The sequence below is a fragment of the Notothenia rossii genome (assembly GCF_949606895.1).
Source record: "Notothenia rossii genome assembly, chromosome: 11".
Classification (NCBI taxonomy): Eukaryota; Metazoa; Chordata; class Actinopteri; order Perciformes; family Nototheniidae; genus Notothenia; species Notothenia rossii.
Genome location: NC_136910.1, coordinates 60232627 through 60248563, shown reverse-complemented (window position 1 = coordinate 60248563; position 15937 = coordinate 60232627). Strand labels below are relative to the sequence as shown.

Sequence of the window (15937 nt, the reverse complement as noted above, 5' to 3'; positions counted from 1 at the left end):
TGTATTGTATCATTATGCATTTAAGTATTATTCTGGTTTTCCTTCAGTAGTCAGGTTAGGATCCTCCATCTGTTGATAAACTGTTCAGACAGAATATAGGCGAGTAAATAATGTACTAATATACAGTATACAGTATCAAAGTATACAGTGTATATATATATAGTATCAGATACACATAATATATCTACACTGTGTGTGTGTGTGTATATATATATATATATATATATATATATATATATATATATATATATATATTGTGTATATGTTGTAAATACATAAAATATAAACACAACTTTAGTTTTTGCTCCCATTGTTCATCATATTTCTAATAAGACCTTTTCTATGAAAAAAAAGACAATTTTCTCTTGAATATTAGACTATTATTACCAATATCACTCCTATTACTGTTATCACTACTATTATTACCAATATCACTCCTATTACTGTTATCACTACTATTATTACTAACCCTCACAAATTAGGTTCAATCCGTGTTTTAATAACCCACCTCACAGCTGAGCTTTAAGCTGTCTGGAAAGCAGACATTGGTTACTCGGGTTGGTGGAGGGGGGGGGGGGGGGGGGTTAGTGTCTGATGTGACCACCACTGGCCTCACGCAGCGCAACACGTCTCCTTCACAGAGAGTAGATCAGGTCTGTGGTCTGTTGGATGCGGAGAGGCTGGATGTGGAGAGGCTGGATGTGGAGAGGCTGGATGTGGGGTCCTGGTCTGGTGTGGGGGTCCTGGTATGCGGTTCTGAGGCCGGGTGGATGTGCCAGATTCCCTGAGACGCCTGTGGAGAAATTAACATTGAATGCACAGCTCTGGAGGACATTCAGTCAGAATTTGTGAACAATATTTGAGAGAAAACGGTCTTTTTAGTTCATAGAAAAAGTCTTAGATCTTTGATTTCAGCTCATGGACAATGGGAGCAAAAACAAAAGTGTTGCTTTTATATTTGTTCATAGTATGATATGTATCTGGTTCATATATATATATATATATATATATATATATATATATATATATATATATATACAGTAGAGATATATGATATGTATCTGGTTCATATATATATACACATATATATACACAAATAAATATAAATATATATATTTACAGTACAGATGCTTCCTTTCTCCAGAACTCCATGAACCTCCCTCCTGATAAAGTGTGTCTGCTCCGGTCCTACGACAGCGACAAGAAGTGGGAGCTGATCTGTGACCGGGTGAGAGGAGAACCCTTTAGAACCACTAACACTACACACACCTGCAGAGCTCACTGTGTGTGTGTGTGTGTGTGTGTGTGTGTGTGTGTGTGTGTGTGTGTGTGTGTGTGTGTGTGTGTGTGTGTGTGTGTGTGTGTGTGTGTGTGTGTGTGTGTGTGTGTGTGTGTGTGTGTGTGTGTGTGTGTGTGTGTGTGTGTGTGTGCACTGAGGTGGAAAAATACGGATGGTCCTACACCTGCATTGTGGCTGCGGGAAATGGCGTCCTGCCTCGCTTTGGAAAAATTAACCTATGTGATCAATATGGGACACATTCATGCACTTCCTTGAAAGTGATCAAATGGAAATTGATGAGTGAAATTGATGGATATCGCTATCAAACACTGATAGATAATAAGGAATAATAACAATGCTGCTTATAATAATAACGATAATAATTATCTCTAAATATAGAAACTAATTAGGCCTATTCTTTCATATATATTTTTTGTATTATTGTTTCACATCCTTTACTTATATCTGATTGTATTTACTCCTGTTTTATTTAAATCTGTGAGGTTTCCCTGAATGTCCGATGTTGAGGGTGGGCGGAGGGAAGGGTTATTTTTCCATGTGTCAATGTATGTATGTATGACTGTATGTTCTTTCTATGTTGAAAAACCCAATAAATATTTTTTTTTTAAAAACGTTTAATGTCTTCATAAGTCTAATATTATAGTTGACTTTTCATTCAGGAAGTATGACGCTGCGCTGTCAGTACGCTTCTCCATGTTTGTGATTGGTCGAATACTCCAGATACCACCCCTTTCATGTGAACGCGCTCCTAACTAGATAGGACACGGCTGGCTTGAGCGATCCACTTGATAACCTGCGTCGTAGGACCGTTTAGAGAGAGCGCGTATGTTTTGGATTAGACCAACCGGCTAACTCAAACATATCCAGGTTAAGTTGAAACAGCTTCGTAGTACAGGCCTCTGGTGCTGCAGAGATTTCATGAAGTGAAGGAGGTTTTCCTTCTATTAAACAGCTGTGGGCAGCAGATACTGTGAGTGTCACATACATGAATACATAGATCAAGGCAGACTGGTGCACAGAGTCTCCTGTTTAGCCGATCCGGTGCTTAAACAAATATAGCTCTACACCCCTGGCCGAAATGTCCTTAAAATGAAGTCCGAGTTCGACATTTTAATTCATGTCCTGCCAACACCTGCAGGACAGAATGCGACACGCCCGTTCTAAGCCGTGTCCCTCACTCCTCACATCCCAAACTGCATCCCCAAAAAGTTTATTATGTTGTTACATCGTTTCAGATGTTATGTTTCAGTTGTGCTCTTGATAAGCCATTAAAACAGTAAAAACACGTTCAGTTTCCTTTTGCTGTTTGTGTCTCCTGTTCACCAAAACATACCAATCTGTGATGGAAAAAGAAAGTAATCCAAAAATAATCTAAAAGTAATCTGAATACGTTTTTAAGACACGTAACTGTAACTGTATTCGGATTACTTTCAGAGCCATGTAATCAGTAATCAGTCAATTATTACATTTACAAAGTAACCCTCCCAACCCTGGCTACATCACACTGTAAACAAGTAAACAACAACATGTAGACATTAACATGTGTCTGTGTGGCTCTGGCCATCGGGAGCGGGGGCTACATCACACTGTAATAAATTAAAGAGGGGCTTCCACATGTGGCAGTCCAGGTGTTGGTGCTGCTGGATTTGGCACCCCCACTATAACTTTGTCCAGAGTGGTCGTGCTGCCACCAAAATCACACTGGTGTTTGCTGTCCCCCCGTAGTTTGTGCACACAAAAGCATTTTACTCTGGGCTCAGCATGTGATATATATTTTATACATATTTTATACATATCTGTATATTGTATATTGTATATTGTATAATTTTATATTCGGGATTTCTGGAAACGTCATTTCGATCTCTCTGTAAACACAAACTGAGTAAGATTGACATTAAAGTTGACTTTGACTTTGAAACATCATCCGAGGCGTGTCCCATGTCTCGCCGGCACCGCCTCTCTAGACCTTGGCCTGGGTTTTAAACACTTTTAGGGAAACTTGGTTGACTTTACTTTAAAATATTATCCCTCCCCGTGTGCCTACTAACCCGTGTGTAATTTATATTTTATATATTTCATAATTTATATATTTATACTTTATATTTTATAGTTTATGTTATCTTGTATCATTTGGGTTGATGTGATTTTTTCACCAGCACTTTTATGTATTTATTTATCATTTATTTAACATTCAATAGTAATTTTACCTGCATGTTGATTTTAAACAAAGTCAACTTCAGATCTTTTAGCCAGATAATAATAATAATAATAATAATAATAATGATAATAATAATAATAATAATAATGATAATAATAATAATAATAATAATAATAATAATAATAATAATAATAATAATAATAATAATAATAATAATAGCTTCGATTCATATAGTGCCTTTCATGGGAGCCAAGGTCGCTTTACAAACAAAAACAGGAGTGAAAACAAACAAAAACCATCAGTCAGACAAAACAACAAATAGATTAGGGGCCAAAGGCCTCGGCAAACAGGTGGGTCTTGAGGGCCCTTTTGAAGGCGTCGAGCGTGGGGATGTTGCGGATCTCCGCAGGGAGAGCGTGCCAGAGGGTGGGGGCTGCCACACTGAAGGCTCTGTCCCCGAAGGTTCGCAGTTTGGTGCGGGGGGTAGTAAGCAGGCCAGAGTCTGAAGACCGCAGGTTCTGGGGTGGGGCATGTGGGTGAAGGATGTCCGATAGGTACTGGGGAGCATGGAGGGACTTCTAGGTGAGGAGGAGGACTTTGTATGTTATGTGGGACTTTACCGGCAGCCAGTGGAGGTGGATGAGGGTGGGAGTGATATTCTGCCACGGCTTTGTATGTGTGAGTACCGTAGCAGCACAGTTTTGAACATGATGGAGCCAATGCCGTAGTCCAACCGACTCCGAGAGTGACGGTCGGAGTCCGGCCATGTTCTTTAAATGGAAAAAGTCAGATTTGGTGACAGACTTGATGTGGGAGTGGAAGGAAAGGGTGGAGAACTTACTGACCTGGGGCCGTATTCACAAAGGATCTTAGGGCTAAAAGTAGCTCCTAACTGGCGAATTTAGGAGAAACTCCTAAACATAATGGGCGCGTCAATCTTAAATTTAGGACTCCTAATTGTATTCACTAAGAGCAATTCACAAAGTATTTTAGGCCTAAAAGTAGCACCTAAGTTTGGGAGAGCTTAAAAGTCCTCGAGAGGACTCCTAACTAAGTAAGACCTATTCACAAAGAATCTGAAAATGGCGTCAATGGAAGACTGTGAATTGATCAAGAGATATAGGCTAAATCGTGAGGGTATCAAACTTGTTGTGGAATTAGTGCGGGATGCAATAACATCCCCGACTAACAGGAATAACCCGATTAGTCCGGAAATAAAATGTTTGGCAACACTACGATATTTAGCAACAGGGAAAATGCAACTTTGCAATGCCGACGATTTAAGAATATCGCAACCATCAGTCAGCTGTGCCATAAACCAAACCATCAACGCGCTCTCTAGACCACATATCATCCAACAGTTTATCCGGTTTCCTTTGGACAATCAACAACTACACAGGATCAAAGCCAACTTCATGGCAATGCAGGTATGCCCGGTGTGGTCGGTGCTATTGACGGGATGCACATAAAAATAATTGCGCCATCAAAAGATGAGGACGTGTTCGTCAATAGAAAGAAAGTACATTCCATCCACACGCAGATTGTTTTCATTCATCATGATAGGGGGACTTGAACGGCGGTATGGGCTGTTATTGAAAGTGTTTAAGTGCTGGAAATATGCTCATTGGATAATAGTTTGCAGGGTGCTTTTAATTGCCTCCTTGATTTAATGCAATTTACGTATTTGTATTGTTTGCTCTCTCTCTTTAACGTTCATATACAACGTCATTATCGTGGTCTGCACAAACTTGTCATCATGCGTGTATTCTGCTAACTGCACTGTCCATAACTATTTGATAGGAATACATTTCTAGCCTAGGCTATTTCCTTGTTTTAGTGGGCTCGTTTGTGGGATGTTGCGGATGAGTTTCACCGAGACCGCCTGCTCTGAACAACCAATCACCGTACTGACCGCTTCTAAACTCATGCACGAGAATCGACGTAATCCATAGCAACGGCGCGTCAGTGGCGTTTTCTCCTGGAGGCCAAGGGAAGCCAGGCTTCCCCTGTTTTTTCGGATTGTAGTTATAATTTTAATAAATAAATAAAAACACTTCGTTTAGTTTCGGAAATTCTTTGCTGTGTGTTGCTGCCGGCCCGTCTCTCTCCCATTCTCATTGAGTATTTTACAAAGAGTGAAACAGCGCCCCTCTAGATGTTATGGTGAAACAGTAGATTGCACTCTCTGTTGCGAGAGGAGGCCAGCCGAAACTGGCTTCCCTTGGTAAAAAAAATGGAGGGATTGACCAATCAGATGTGGCTTACGTCACACCCCTGCCAACCTGTGATTGGTCAGGGCCATACCAAGGGAAGCCAGAGGCGGCTGGCTTCCCTTGCCTCACAATCCAATCAAATCGCATCAACTGAGTGGTGCAGTGACACGTTCTAAAACCCGAAAGTAAGCTGCACTCGGTTTACCTCGACAAAAAAGCAATGGGATTTCTCCATAGGATTTTTGAAAATAGCTCGAAATAAGGTCAGTGGAAAACGCACCTGTTAGATAAATGCACGTTTTGTTCAGTTGGATAATATCCACATGTCTACCCTACTTTTTTTCGAATCATAAACCTAATCGATAGAAGATATATAGCCCCACTGCACCACTCTCACCGCCGTTAGAAAGTAGCAAGCAACTGAAGCAAGTGCAATTATGGAGGGTGGAGATTTGGAGTATTTAATCAAAAATAATTGTACTAAACTTCCGCTGCAGCAGCAACAACAAATAAAATCTGATGACAGGCCAATGCCCAAACTGGAGCTGTGTACAGCGAGGAACAAAGGAGTGAATCGGACATAAAACGTTAAAGGTCTCCTGATTTAATTTGTGAATGAATGCTTATTAGAGTTTCGGCTAGAGAGTGCGTGCGGACCTGTCGGTCAGATAACAGGCGTGTGTAAGTCCTGCATCTGATACAAATGTGTGTAAAATGATACCGGGTGCTGTAATCACTCATCTGGTTACGTTATTACATTGACCACCACACCCCCGACCCAAAAGAAAGGACGTATTATTGGCTTCCCCTAATTATTTCCCCACGCCACGCTACTGCGGCGCATCACTCTTAGTTCACTCTTAGTGATTTATCCTTAGTATGAGTAGGTCTCAGCGGCTTTGTGAATAACTTTTAAGAAAAAACTCCTCCTTAAAATGTTTTAGCGCGAGTTAGGAGCACTCCTAGCGGTAAGATAAAATGCTTTGTGAATACGGCCCCAGGTCTTTTCTCAGATGTTGTGGGACCTCGGACACCCCACAGGGGGAAACCCCTCGGGGGGGCAGGAGGTTTAAACCCAGGGTTAGGGGTTAGGTTTTAGGACACCCCACAGGGGGAAACCCCTCGGGGGGGAAGGGGTACAAGTTTTAACCCCCCACACACGCGCTGTGCTTCATACGCTGCTCTCTTTTATTTTATTTCATTTCATTTTTTAACACCGATCAAACAGGCCTTTTTTAAACTTTTATTGGTTTTATTACAAGAGTTTTTAATAGACAGGTTTTTAAACAAAAAAAGACTTACCCGAGAGCCCGTGCAACACGCTGCGCTCCCAAAAGCCCTAACCCCTAACCTAACTGTTGTGTCCTGTTACTGTAGCCAGAGGGCGCTGTTGGACAGAGAGTTGAGATAGGATGCCTGGAGGTGGGAGTTGGATTTGAGAAGAATAAAGATGTAGTAAAGGATAGCACACGTGCCTACGGCTCATACTTTCTACCTACTTGCATACATACCAAATACCACACTAACCCTCCACTGCGAGTGGTAAGTAGCCCCTTAACCTAACCCTAGTTGTGGAATGTTAGTACAGGTTCTGACGCAGAGGTTTCACACATCTGACGTCATCCTCCCTCCCGGTTGGAGAACCCGGATGTTACTGGAAACTGCTGTTGTTTATTATTATATTATTTTACCTTTAATGATAGAACACCGAGAAAAAAACAGTTATTCATTGGCGTAGCATACACCCCAAAAGGTCTGGAAGAGCCGTTTAACTCCGGTAAGAGTCTTTATATAAACAGCTTTTAATATGTTCGAAGATATCTGTTAGCTAACAGAGAGCTAACGATAGCTGTCATGTTAAAGTGAAGAAGCTAACAGAGAGCTAACGATAGCTGTCATGTTAAAGTGAAGAAGCTAACAGAGAGCCAACGAAGCTAACAGAGAGCTAACGATAGCTGGCATGTTAAAGTAAAGAAGCTAACAGAGAGCTAACGAAGCTAACAGAGAGCTAACGATAGATGTCATGTTAAAGCAAAGAAGCTAACAGAGAGCTAACGATAGCTGCCATGTCTCTCAGCTGCTCCTCGAGTCTCCTGCTCACCTGTCTCTCAGCTGCTCCTTGTGTCTCCAGCTCACCTGTCTCTCAGCTGCTCCTTGTGTCTCCTGCTCACCTGTCTCTCTAATGCTCCTCGTGTCTCCAGCTCACCTGTCTCTCTACTGCTCCTTGTGTCTCCTGCTCACCTGTCTCTCTGCTGCTCCTTGTGTCTCCAGCTCACCTGTCTCTCTACTGCTCCTTGTGTCTCCAGCTCACCTGTCTCTCTAATGCTCCTTGTGTCTCCAGCTCACCTGTCTCTCTACTGCTCCTTTTGTCTCCAGCTCACCTGTCTCTCTACTGCTCCTTTTGTCTCCAGCTCACCTATCTCTCAGCTGCTCCTTGTGTCTCCAGCTCACCTGTTTCTCAGCTGCTCCTTGTGTCTCCAGCTCACCTATCTCTCAGCTGCTCCTTGTGTCTCCAGCTCACCTGTCTCTCTGCTGCTCCTTGTGTCTCCAGCTCACCTGTCTCTCTACTGGTCCTTGTGTCTCCTGCTCACCTGTCTGTCTGCTGCTCCTTGTGTCTCCTGCTCACCTGTCTCTCAGCTGCTCCTTGTGTCTCCAGCTCACCTGTCTCTCAGCTGCTCCTTGTGTCTCCAGCTCACCTGTCTCTCAGCTGCTCCTTGTGTCTCCTGCTCACCTGTCTCTCAGCTGCTCCTTGTGTCTCCTGCTCACCTGTCTCTCAGCTGCTCCTTGTGTCTCCAGCTCACCTGTCTCTCAGCTGCTCCTTGTGTCTCCAGCTCACCTGTCTCTCAGCTGCTCCTTGTGTCTCCTGCTCACCTGTCTCTCTGCTGCTCCTTGTGTCTCCAGCTCACCTGTCTCTCAGCTGCTCCTTGTGTCTCCAGCTCACCTGTCTCTCAGCTGCTCCTTGTGTCTCCAGCTCACCTGTCTCTCAGCTGCTCCTTGTGGTTCCAGCTCACCTGTCTCTCTACTGCTCCTTGTGTCTCCAGCTCACCTGTCTCTCTACTGCTCCTTGTGTCTTCAGCTCACCTGTCTCTCAGCTGCTCCTTGTGTCTCCAGCTCACCTGTCTCTCAGCTGCTCCTTGTGTCTCCAGCTCACCTGTCTCTCAGCTGCTCCTTGTGTGTCCAGCTCACCTGTCTCTCAGCTGCTCCTTGTGTCTCCTGCTCACCTGTCTCTCAGCTGCTCCTTGTGTCTTCAGCTCACCTGTCTCTCAGCTGCTCCTTGTGTCTCCAGCTCACCTGTCTCTCAGCTGCTCCTTGTGTCTCCTGCTCAACTGTCTCTCAGCTGCTCCTTGTGTCTCCAGCTCACCTGTCTCTCAGCTGCTCCTTGTGTCTCCAGCTCACCTGTCTCTCAGCTGCTCCTTGTGTCTCCTGCTCACCTGTCTCTCAGCTGCTCCTTGTGTCTCCTGCTCACCTGTCTCTCTGCTGCTCCTTGTGTCTCCAGCTCACCTGTCTCTCAGCTGCTCCTTGCGTCTCCAGCTCACCTGTCTCTCAGCTGCTCCTTGTGTCTCCAGCTCACCTGTCTCTCAGCTTTTCCTTGTGTCTCCTGCTCACCTGTCTGTCTGCTGCTCCTTGTGTCTCCAGCTCACCTGTCTCTCTGCTGCTCCTTGTGTCTCCAGCTCACCTGTCTCTCAGCTGCTCCTTGTGTCTCCAGCTCACCTGTCTCTCAGCTGCTCCTTGTGTCTCCAGCTCACCTGTCTCTCTGCTGCTCCTTGTGTCTCCTGCTCACCTGTCTCTCTGCTGCTCCTTGTGTCTCCTGCTCACCTGTCTCTCAGCTGCTCCTTGTGTCTCCAGCTCACCTGTCTCTCTGCTGCTCCTTGTGTCTCCTGCTCACCTGTCTCTCTGCTGCTCCTTGTGTCTCCTGCTCACCTGTCTCTCTGCTGCTCCTTGTGTCTCCTGCTCACCTGTCTCTCTGCTGCTCCTTGTGTCTCCTGCTCACCTGTCTCTCAGCTGCTCCTTGTGTCTCCTGCTCACCTGTCTCTCAGCTGCTCCTTGTGTCTCCCGCTCACCTGTCTCTCAGCTGCTCCTTGTGTCTCCTGCTCACCTGTCTCTCTGCTGCTCCTTGTGTCTCCAGCTCACCTGTCTCTCAGCTGCTCCTTGTGTCTCCAGCTCACCTGTCTGTCTGCTGCTCCTTGTGTCTCCCGCTCACCTGTCTCTCAGCTGCTCCTTGTGTCTCCTGCTCACCTGTCTCTCTGCTGCTCCTTGTGTCTCCAGCTCACCTGTCTCTCAGCTGCTCCTTGTGTCTCCTGCTCACCTGTCTCTCTGCTGCTCCTTGTGTCTCCTGCTCACCTGTCTCTCTGCTGCTCCTTGTGTCTCCTGCTCACCTGTCTCTCAGCTGCTCCTTGTGTCTCCAGCTCACCTGTCTGTCTGCTGCTCCTTGTGTCTCCTGCTCACCTGTCTCTCAGCTGCTCCTTGTGTCTCCTGCTCACCTGTCTCTCAGCTGCTCCTTGTGTCTCCTGCTCACCTGTCTCTCTACTGCTCCTTGTGTCTCCTGCTCACCTGTCTCTCTGCTGCTCCTTGTGTCTCCTGCTCACCTGTCTCTCAGCTGCTCCTTGTGTCTCCTGCTCACCTGTCTGTCTGCTGCTCCTTGTGTCTCCTGCTCACCTGTCTCTCAGCTGCTCCTTGTGTCTCCTGCTCACCTGTCTCTCAGCTGCTCCTTGTGTCTCCTGCTCACCTGTCTCTCTGGGATAATGTGCAGCGAGGCGGTCACTCTGGGGAAAAGCACACAGGCTGACCCGACGCCAAGCGGAGGGATCGAGATCGGCCTGAAGGAGTTCGTCATAATGACCGAGTCGCTGCACATTTTCCCGCTCATCACACATTCTCAACAAAGTCACGACATGACTCCCAATATTAATTGAAATGCTTTTATGGATTTAGAAAATGATTTTATTGATTTAAAAAATAGTTTTATTGATTTCAAAGGACATGCATCCGCTAAGAAAAATAGTCCGTTGTTACTGTTTGAACTAACGTAGCAACGGCAGGAACTGCTTCCATAGCGCTTTCGAGGAGCTTTTTGATTACAGATTTGAAAACATCGCTGCTTGATTTAAAAGTAGCACGATGCATGATGTCAGACCTTGGAGAGTATCTAGATACCCCTGCCCTAAAGCCAAAGGAACTGCACTCTGAATATGTGTCGCCGTTTGATGTCTATGTCTGGACCGCTGCGTAAAAAGGAGGGCTTCTGCCCCGTTACTTCTCCGCTGCTTTCTTGTCGCACTTGTCTTGTCAGTTAGAAAAGCAAGGGTTGTATATGATGTGTGTAGTTGTATATGATGTGTGTAGTTGTATATGATGTGTGTATATGATGTGTGTATATGATGTGTGTAGTTGTATATGATGTGTGTAGTTGTATATGATGTGTGTATATGATGTGTGTAGTTGTATATGATGTGTGTATATGATGTGTGTAGTTGTATATGATGTGTGTAGTTGTATATGATGTGTGTATATGATGTGTGTAGTTGTATATGATGTGTGTAGTTGTATATAATAGTTATATGTATGTGTTGCAGCAGCAGCATGAGTGCTCTGGCTCTGGCTCTAGAGATCGTGGTGGTCTTCTTCCTCGCCCTCTTCCTCCTGCACCGGTATGGAGACTTCAGGAAGCAGCAGCGCATGGTTCTGTTCGGCACCCTGCTGGCCTGGTACCTGTGCTTCCTCATCGTCTTCATCCTGCCGCTGGACGTCAGCACGGTCTGTCCCTCAGTCTCTGATACCCCCTGTCTGTCCCTCAGTCTCTGATACCCCCTGTCTGTCCCTCAGTCTCTGATACCCCCTGTCTGTCCCTCAGTCTCTGATACCCCCTGTCTGTCCCTCAGTCCCTGATACCCCCTGTCTGTCCCTCAGTCCCTGATACCCCCTGTCTGTCCCTCAGTCCCTGATACCCCCTGTCTGTCCCTCAGTCCCTGATACCCCCTGTCTGTCCCTCAGTCCCTGATACCCCCTGTCTGTCCCTCAGTCCCTGATACCCCCTGTCTGTCCGTCAGAGTCTCTGATACCCCCTGTCTGTCCCTCAGTCCCTGATACCCCCTGTCTGTCCCTCAGTCTCTGATACCCCCTGTCTGTCCCTCAGTCTCTGATACCCCTGTCTGTCCCTCAGTCCCTGATACCCCCTGTCTGTCCCTCAGTCCCTGATACCCCCTGTCTGTCCCTCAGTCCCTGATACCCCCTGTCTGTCCCTCAGTCTCTGATACCCCCTGTCTGTCCCTCAGTCCCTGATACCCCCTGTCTGTCCCTCAGTCCCTGATACCCCCTGTCTGTCCGTCAGAGTCCCTGGTACCCCCTGTCTGTCCCTCGGTCCCTGATACCCCCTGTCTGTCCCTCAGTCTCTGATACCCCCTGTCTGTCCCTCAGAGTCCCTGATACCCCTGTCTGTCCCTCAGTCTCTGATACCCCCTGTCTGTCCCTCAGTCCCTGATACGCCCTGTCTGTCCCTCAGTCCCTGATACCCCTGTCTGTCCCTCAGTCCCTGATACCCCCTGTCTGTCCCTCAGTCCCTGATACCCCCTGTCTGTCCCTCAGAGTCCCTGATACCACCTGTCTGTCCCTCAGTCCCTGATACCCCCCGTCTGTCCCTCAGAGTCCCTGATACCCCCTGTCTGTCCCTCAGAGTCTCTGATACCCTGTCTGTCCCTCAGAGTCCCTGATACCCCCTGTCTGTCCCTCAGTCTCTGATACCCCCTGTCTGTCTCTCAGTACCTGATACCCTTATCTGTCCCTCAGAGTCACTGATCGCCCCTCGCTGTCCCTCAGTCCCTGATACCCCCTGTCTGTCCCTCAGAGTCCCTGGTACTCCCTGTCTGTCCCTCAGAGTCCCTGATACCCCCTGTCTGTCCCTCAGTCTCTGATACCCCCTGTCTGTCCCCACAGACCATCTATAAGCAGTGTAAGATAGACCACGAAGAGCCCGCCCCCTCCCTCAGCCCTTCAGCCAATCACACGGACGCCAACACGTCTGCCACGCCCACCAAGAGGTGAGTCCCCACACCTGGCGCTCGTACCCTCTAGGGTCGTCTCTGCTGTGTGAACACATCAAAGTATATGTTCTTATTTATTATGAGTCATGTCTCTGCTGACTCCTCTCTGACAGCGCTGGGAAGCCATGCTACAAGCCGTGGAGCTACATCCCTGACGGCATCATGCCGGTGTTCTGGAGGGTGGTGTACTGGACGTCCCAGTGCCTCACCTGGTGTGTGTGTGTGTGTGTGTGTGTGTGTGTGTGTGTGTGTGTGTGTGTGTGTGTGTGTGTGTGTGTGTGTGTGTGTGTGTGTGTGTGTGTGTGTGTATATATATGTATATATATATATATATATATATATATATATATATATATATATATATGTGTAAACTGACCTGTGTTTCAGGCTGCTGCTGCCCTTCATGCAGTCCTATGCTCGCTCCGGAGGATTCTCTATTACGGGCAAAATTAAGACGGCTCTGATCGAGAACGCCATTTACTACGGGACCTACCTACTGATCTTTGGCTCGCTGCTCATCTATGTGGCTGTTCACCCGGAGTGGCACCTTTCCTGGTGAGTGCAGGCGTTTCACCTGAGGACAAACAGCTATCCTCCCTAAAACCGCTATCTAGACTGTGACAACACCAGAAATCATGAAAACTCAGACCTCTCTGTGATCAGTTTCATGAAGGAACTGTTTTATTTCTACCAGATCTATGCAGAAGGTAGTGCAGATGAGCTAACGTTAGCTTAGCTGCAGACAGTCACCATGCAGAAGGTAGTGCAGATGAGCTAACGTTAGCCTAGCTGCAGACAGTCACCATGCAGAAGGTAGTGCAGATGAGCTAACGTTAGCCTAGCTGCAGACAGTCACCATGCAGAAGGTAGTGCAGATGAGCTAACGTTAGCCTAGCTGCAGACAGTCACCATGCGGAAGGTAGTGCAGATGAGCTAACGTTAGCCTAGCTGCAGACAGTCACCATGCAGAAGGTAGTGCAGATGAGCTAACGTTAGCCTAGCTGCAGACAGTCACCATGCAGAAGGTAGTGCAGATGAGCTAACGTTAGCCTAGCTGCAGACAGTCACCATGCAGAAGGTAGTGCAGATGAGCTAACGTTAGCCTAGCTGCAGACAGTCACCATGCAGAAGGTAGTGCAAATGAGCTAACGTTAGCCTAGCTGCAGATCGTCACCATGCAGAAGGTAGTGCAGATGAGCTAACGTTAGCTTAGCTGCAGACAGTCACCATGCAGAAGGTAGTGCAGATGAGCTAACGTTAGCCTAGCTGCAGACCGTCACCATGCAGAAGGTAGTGCAGATGAGCTAACGTTAGCCTAGCTGCAGACAGTCACCATGCAGAAGGTAGTGCAGATGAGCTAACGTTAGCTTAGCTGCAGACAGTCACCATGCAGAAGGTAGTGCAGATGAGCTAACGTTAGCCTAGCTGCAGACCGTCACCATGCAGAAGGTAGTGCAGATGAGCTAACGTTAGCCTAGCTGCAGACCGTCACCATGCAGAAGGTAGTGCAGATGAGCTAACGTTAGCTTAGCTGCAGACAGTCACCATGCAGAAGGTAGTGCAGATGAGCTAACGTTAGCCTAGCTGCAGACAGTCACCATGCAGAAGGTAGTGCAGATGAGCTAACGTTAGCCTAGCTGCAGACAGTCACCATGCAGAAGGTAGTGCAGATGAGCTAACGTTAGCCTAGCTGCAGACAGTCACCATGCAGAAGGTAGTGCAGATGAGCTAACGTTAGCCTAGCTGCAGACAGTCACCATGCAGAAGGTAGTGCAGATGAGCTAACGTTAGCCTAGCTGCAGACCGTCACCATGCAGAAGGTAGTGCAGATGAGCTAACGTTAGCCTAGCTGCAGACCGTCACCATGCAGAAGGTAGTGCAGATGAGCTAACGTTAGCCTAGCTGCAGACAGTCACCATGCAGAAGGTAGTGCAGATGAGCTAACGTTAGCCTAGCTGCAGATCGTCACCATGCAGAAGGTTGTGCAGATGAGCTAACGTTAGCCTAGCTGCAGACCGTCACCATGCAGAAGGTAGTGCAGATGAGCTAACGTTAGCTTAGCTGCAGACAGTCACCATGCAGAAGGTAGTGCAGATGAGCTAACGTTAGCTTAGCTGCAGACAGTCACCATGCAGAAGGTAGTGCAGATGAGCTAACGTTAGCCTAGCTGCAGACAGTCACCATGCAGAAGGTAGTGCAGATGAGCTAACGTTAGCCTAGCTGCAGACCGTCACCATGCAGAAGGTAGTGCAGATGAGCTAACGTTAGCTTAGCTGCAGACAGTCACCATGCAGAAGGTAGTGCAGATGAGCTAACGTTAGCTTAGCTGCAGACAGTCACCATGCAGAAGGTAGTGCAGATGAGCTAACGTTAGCCTAGCTGCAGACAGTCACCATGCAGAAGGTAGTGCAGATGAGCTAACGTTAGCTTAGCTGCAGACAGTCACCATGCAGAAGGTAGTGCAGATGAGCTAACGTTAGCTTAGCTGCAGACAGTCACCATGCAGAAGGTAGTGCAAATGAGCTAACGTTAGCCTAGCTGCAGACAGTCACCATGCAGAAGGTAGTGCAGATGAGCTAACGTTAGCCTAGCTGCAGACAGTCACCATGCAGAAGGTAGTGCAGATGAGCTAACGTTAGCCTAGCTGCAGACAGTCACCATGCGGAAGGTAGTGCAGATGAGCTAACGTTAGCTTAGCTGCAGACAGTCACCATGCAGAAGGTAGTGCAGATGAGCTAACGTTAGCCTAGCTGCAGACAGTCACCATGCAGAAGGTAGTGCAAATGAGCTAACGTTAGCCTAGCTGCAGACAGTCACCATGCAGAAGGTAGTGCAGATGAGCTAACGTTAGCCTAGCTGCAGACCGTCACCATGCAGAAGGTAGTGCAGATGAGCTAACGTTAGCCTAGCTGCAGACAGTCACCATGCAGAAGGTAGTGCAGATGAGCTAACGTTAGCCTAGCTGCAGACAGTCACCATGCAGAAGGTAGTGCAGATGAGCTAACGTTAGCCTAGCTGCAGACAGTCACCATGCGGAAGGTAGTGCAGATGAGCTAACGTTAGCTTAGCTGCAGACAGTCACCATGCAGAAGGTAGTGCAGATGAGCTAACGTTAGCCTAGCTGCAGACAGTCACCATGCAGAAGGTAGTGCAGATGAGCTAACGTTAGCCTAGCTGCAGACCGTCACCATGCAGAAGGTAGTGCAGATGAGCTAACGTTAGCCTAGCT

At 47.1% G+C, this 15937-nt stretch overlaps 1 protein-coding gene and 1 long non-coding RNA gene across 6 annotated transcripts in view; one reads left to right on the top strand and one right to left on the bottom strand.

Annotated features, from left to right (window-relative positions):
* The window catches only part of lmbrd2b (LMBR1 domain containing 2b), a 31335-nt gene that overhangs the window by 544 nt on the left and 14854 nt on the right, over positions 1–15937 (top strand). Inside the window, exons 2-6 of one of the 5 annotated variants that reach the window (XM_079659589.1) lie at positions 1145–1228; positions 11245–11425; positions 12602–12705; positions 12822–12920; positions 13096–13263. In XM_079659589.1, the coding sequence (XP_079515715.1) occupies positions 11252–11425; positions 12602–12705; positions 12822–12920; positions 13096–13263 (545 nt within the window). In that variant the 5' untranslated portion in view covers positions 1145–1228; positions 11245–11251. Of the gene's footprint in view, positions 1–1144; positions 1229–7080; positions 7214–7262; positions 7449–11230; positions 11426–12601; positions 12706–12821; positions 12921–13095; positions 13264–15937 lie in introns of those variants that run through there. The other 4 variants (XM_079659590.1, XM_079659588.1, XM_079659587.1 and 1 more) reach the window with 4 other exon arrangements.
* On the bottom strand, positions 397–7107 carry LOC307025010. The gene is made up of 3 exons (XR_013804036.1): positions 6974–7107; positions 1121–1218; positions 397–793 (listed from the first exon to the last, which is right to left on the bottom strand). It is a non-coding gene; the product is annotated as an uncharacterized lncRNA (long non-coding RNA).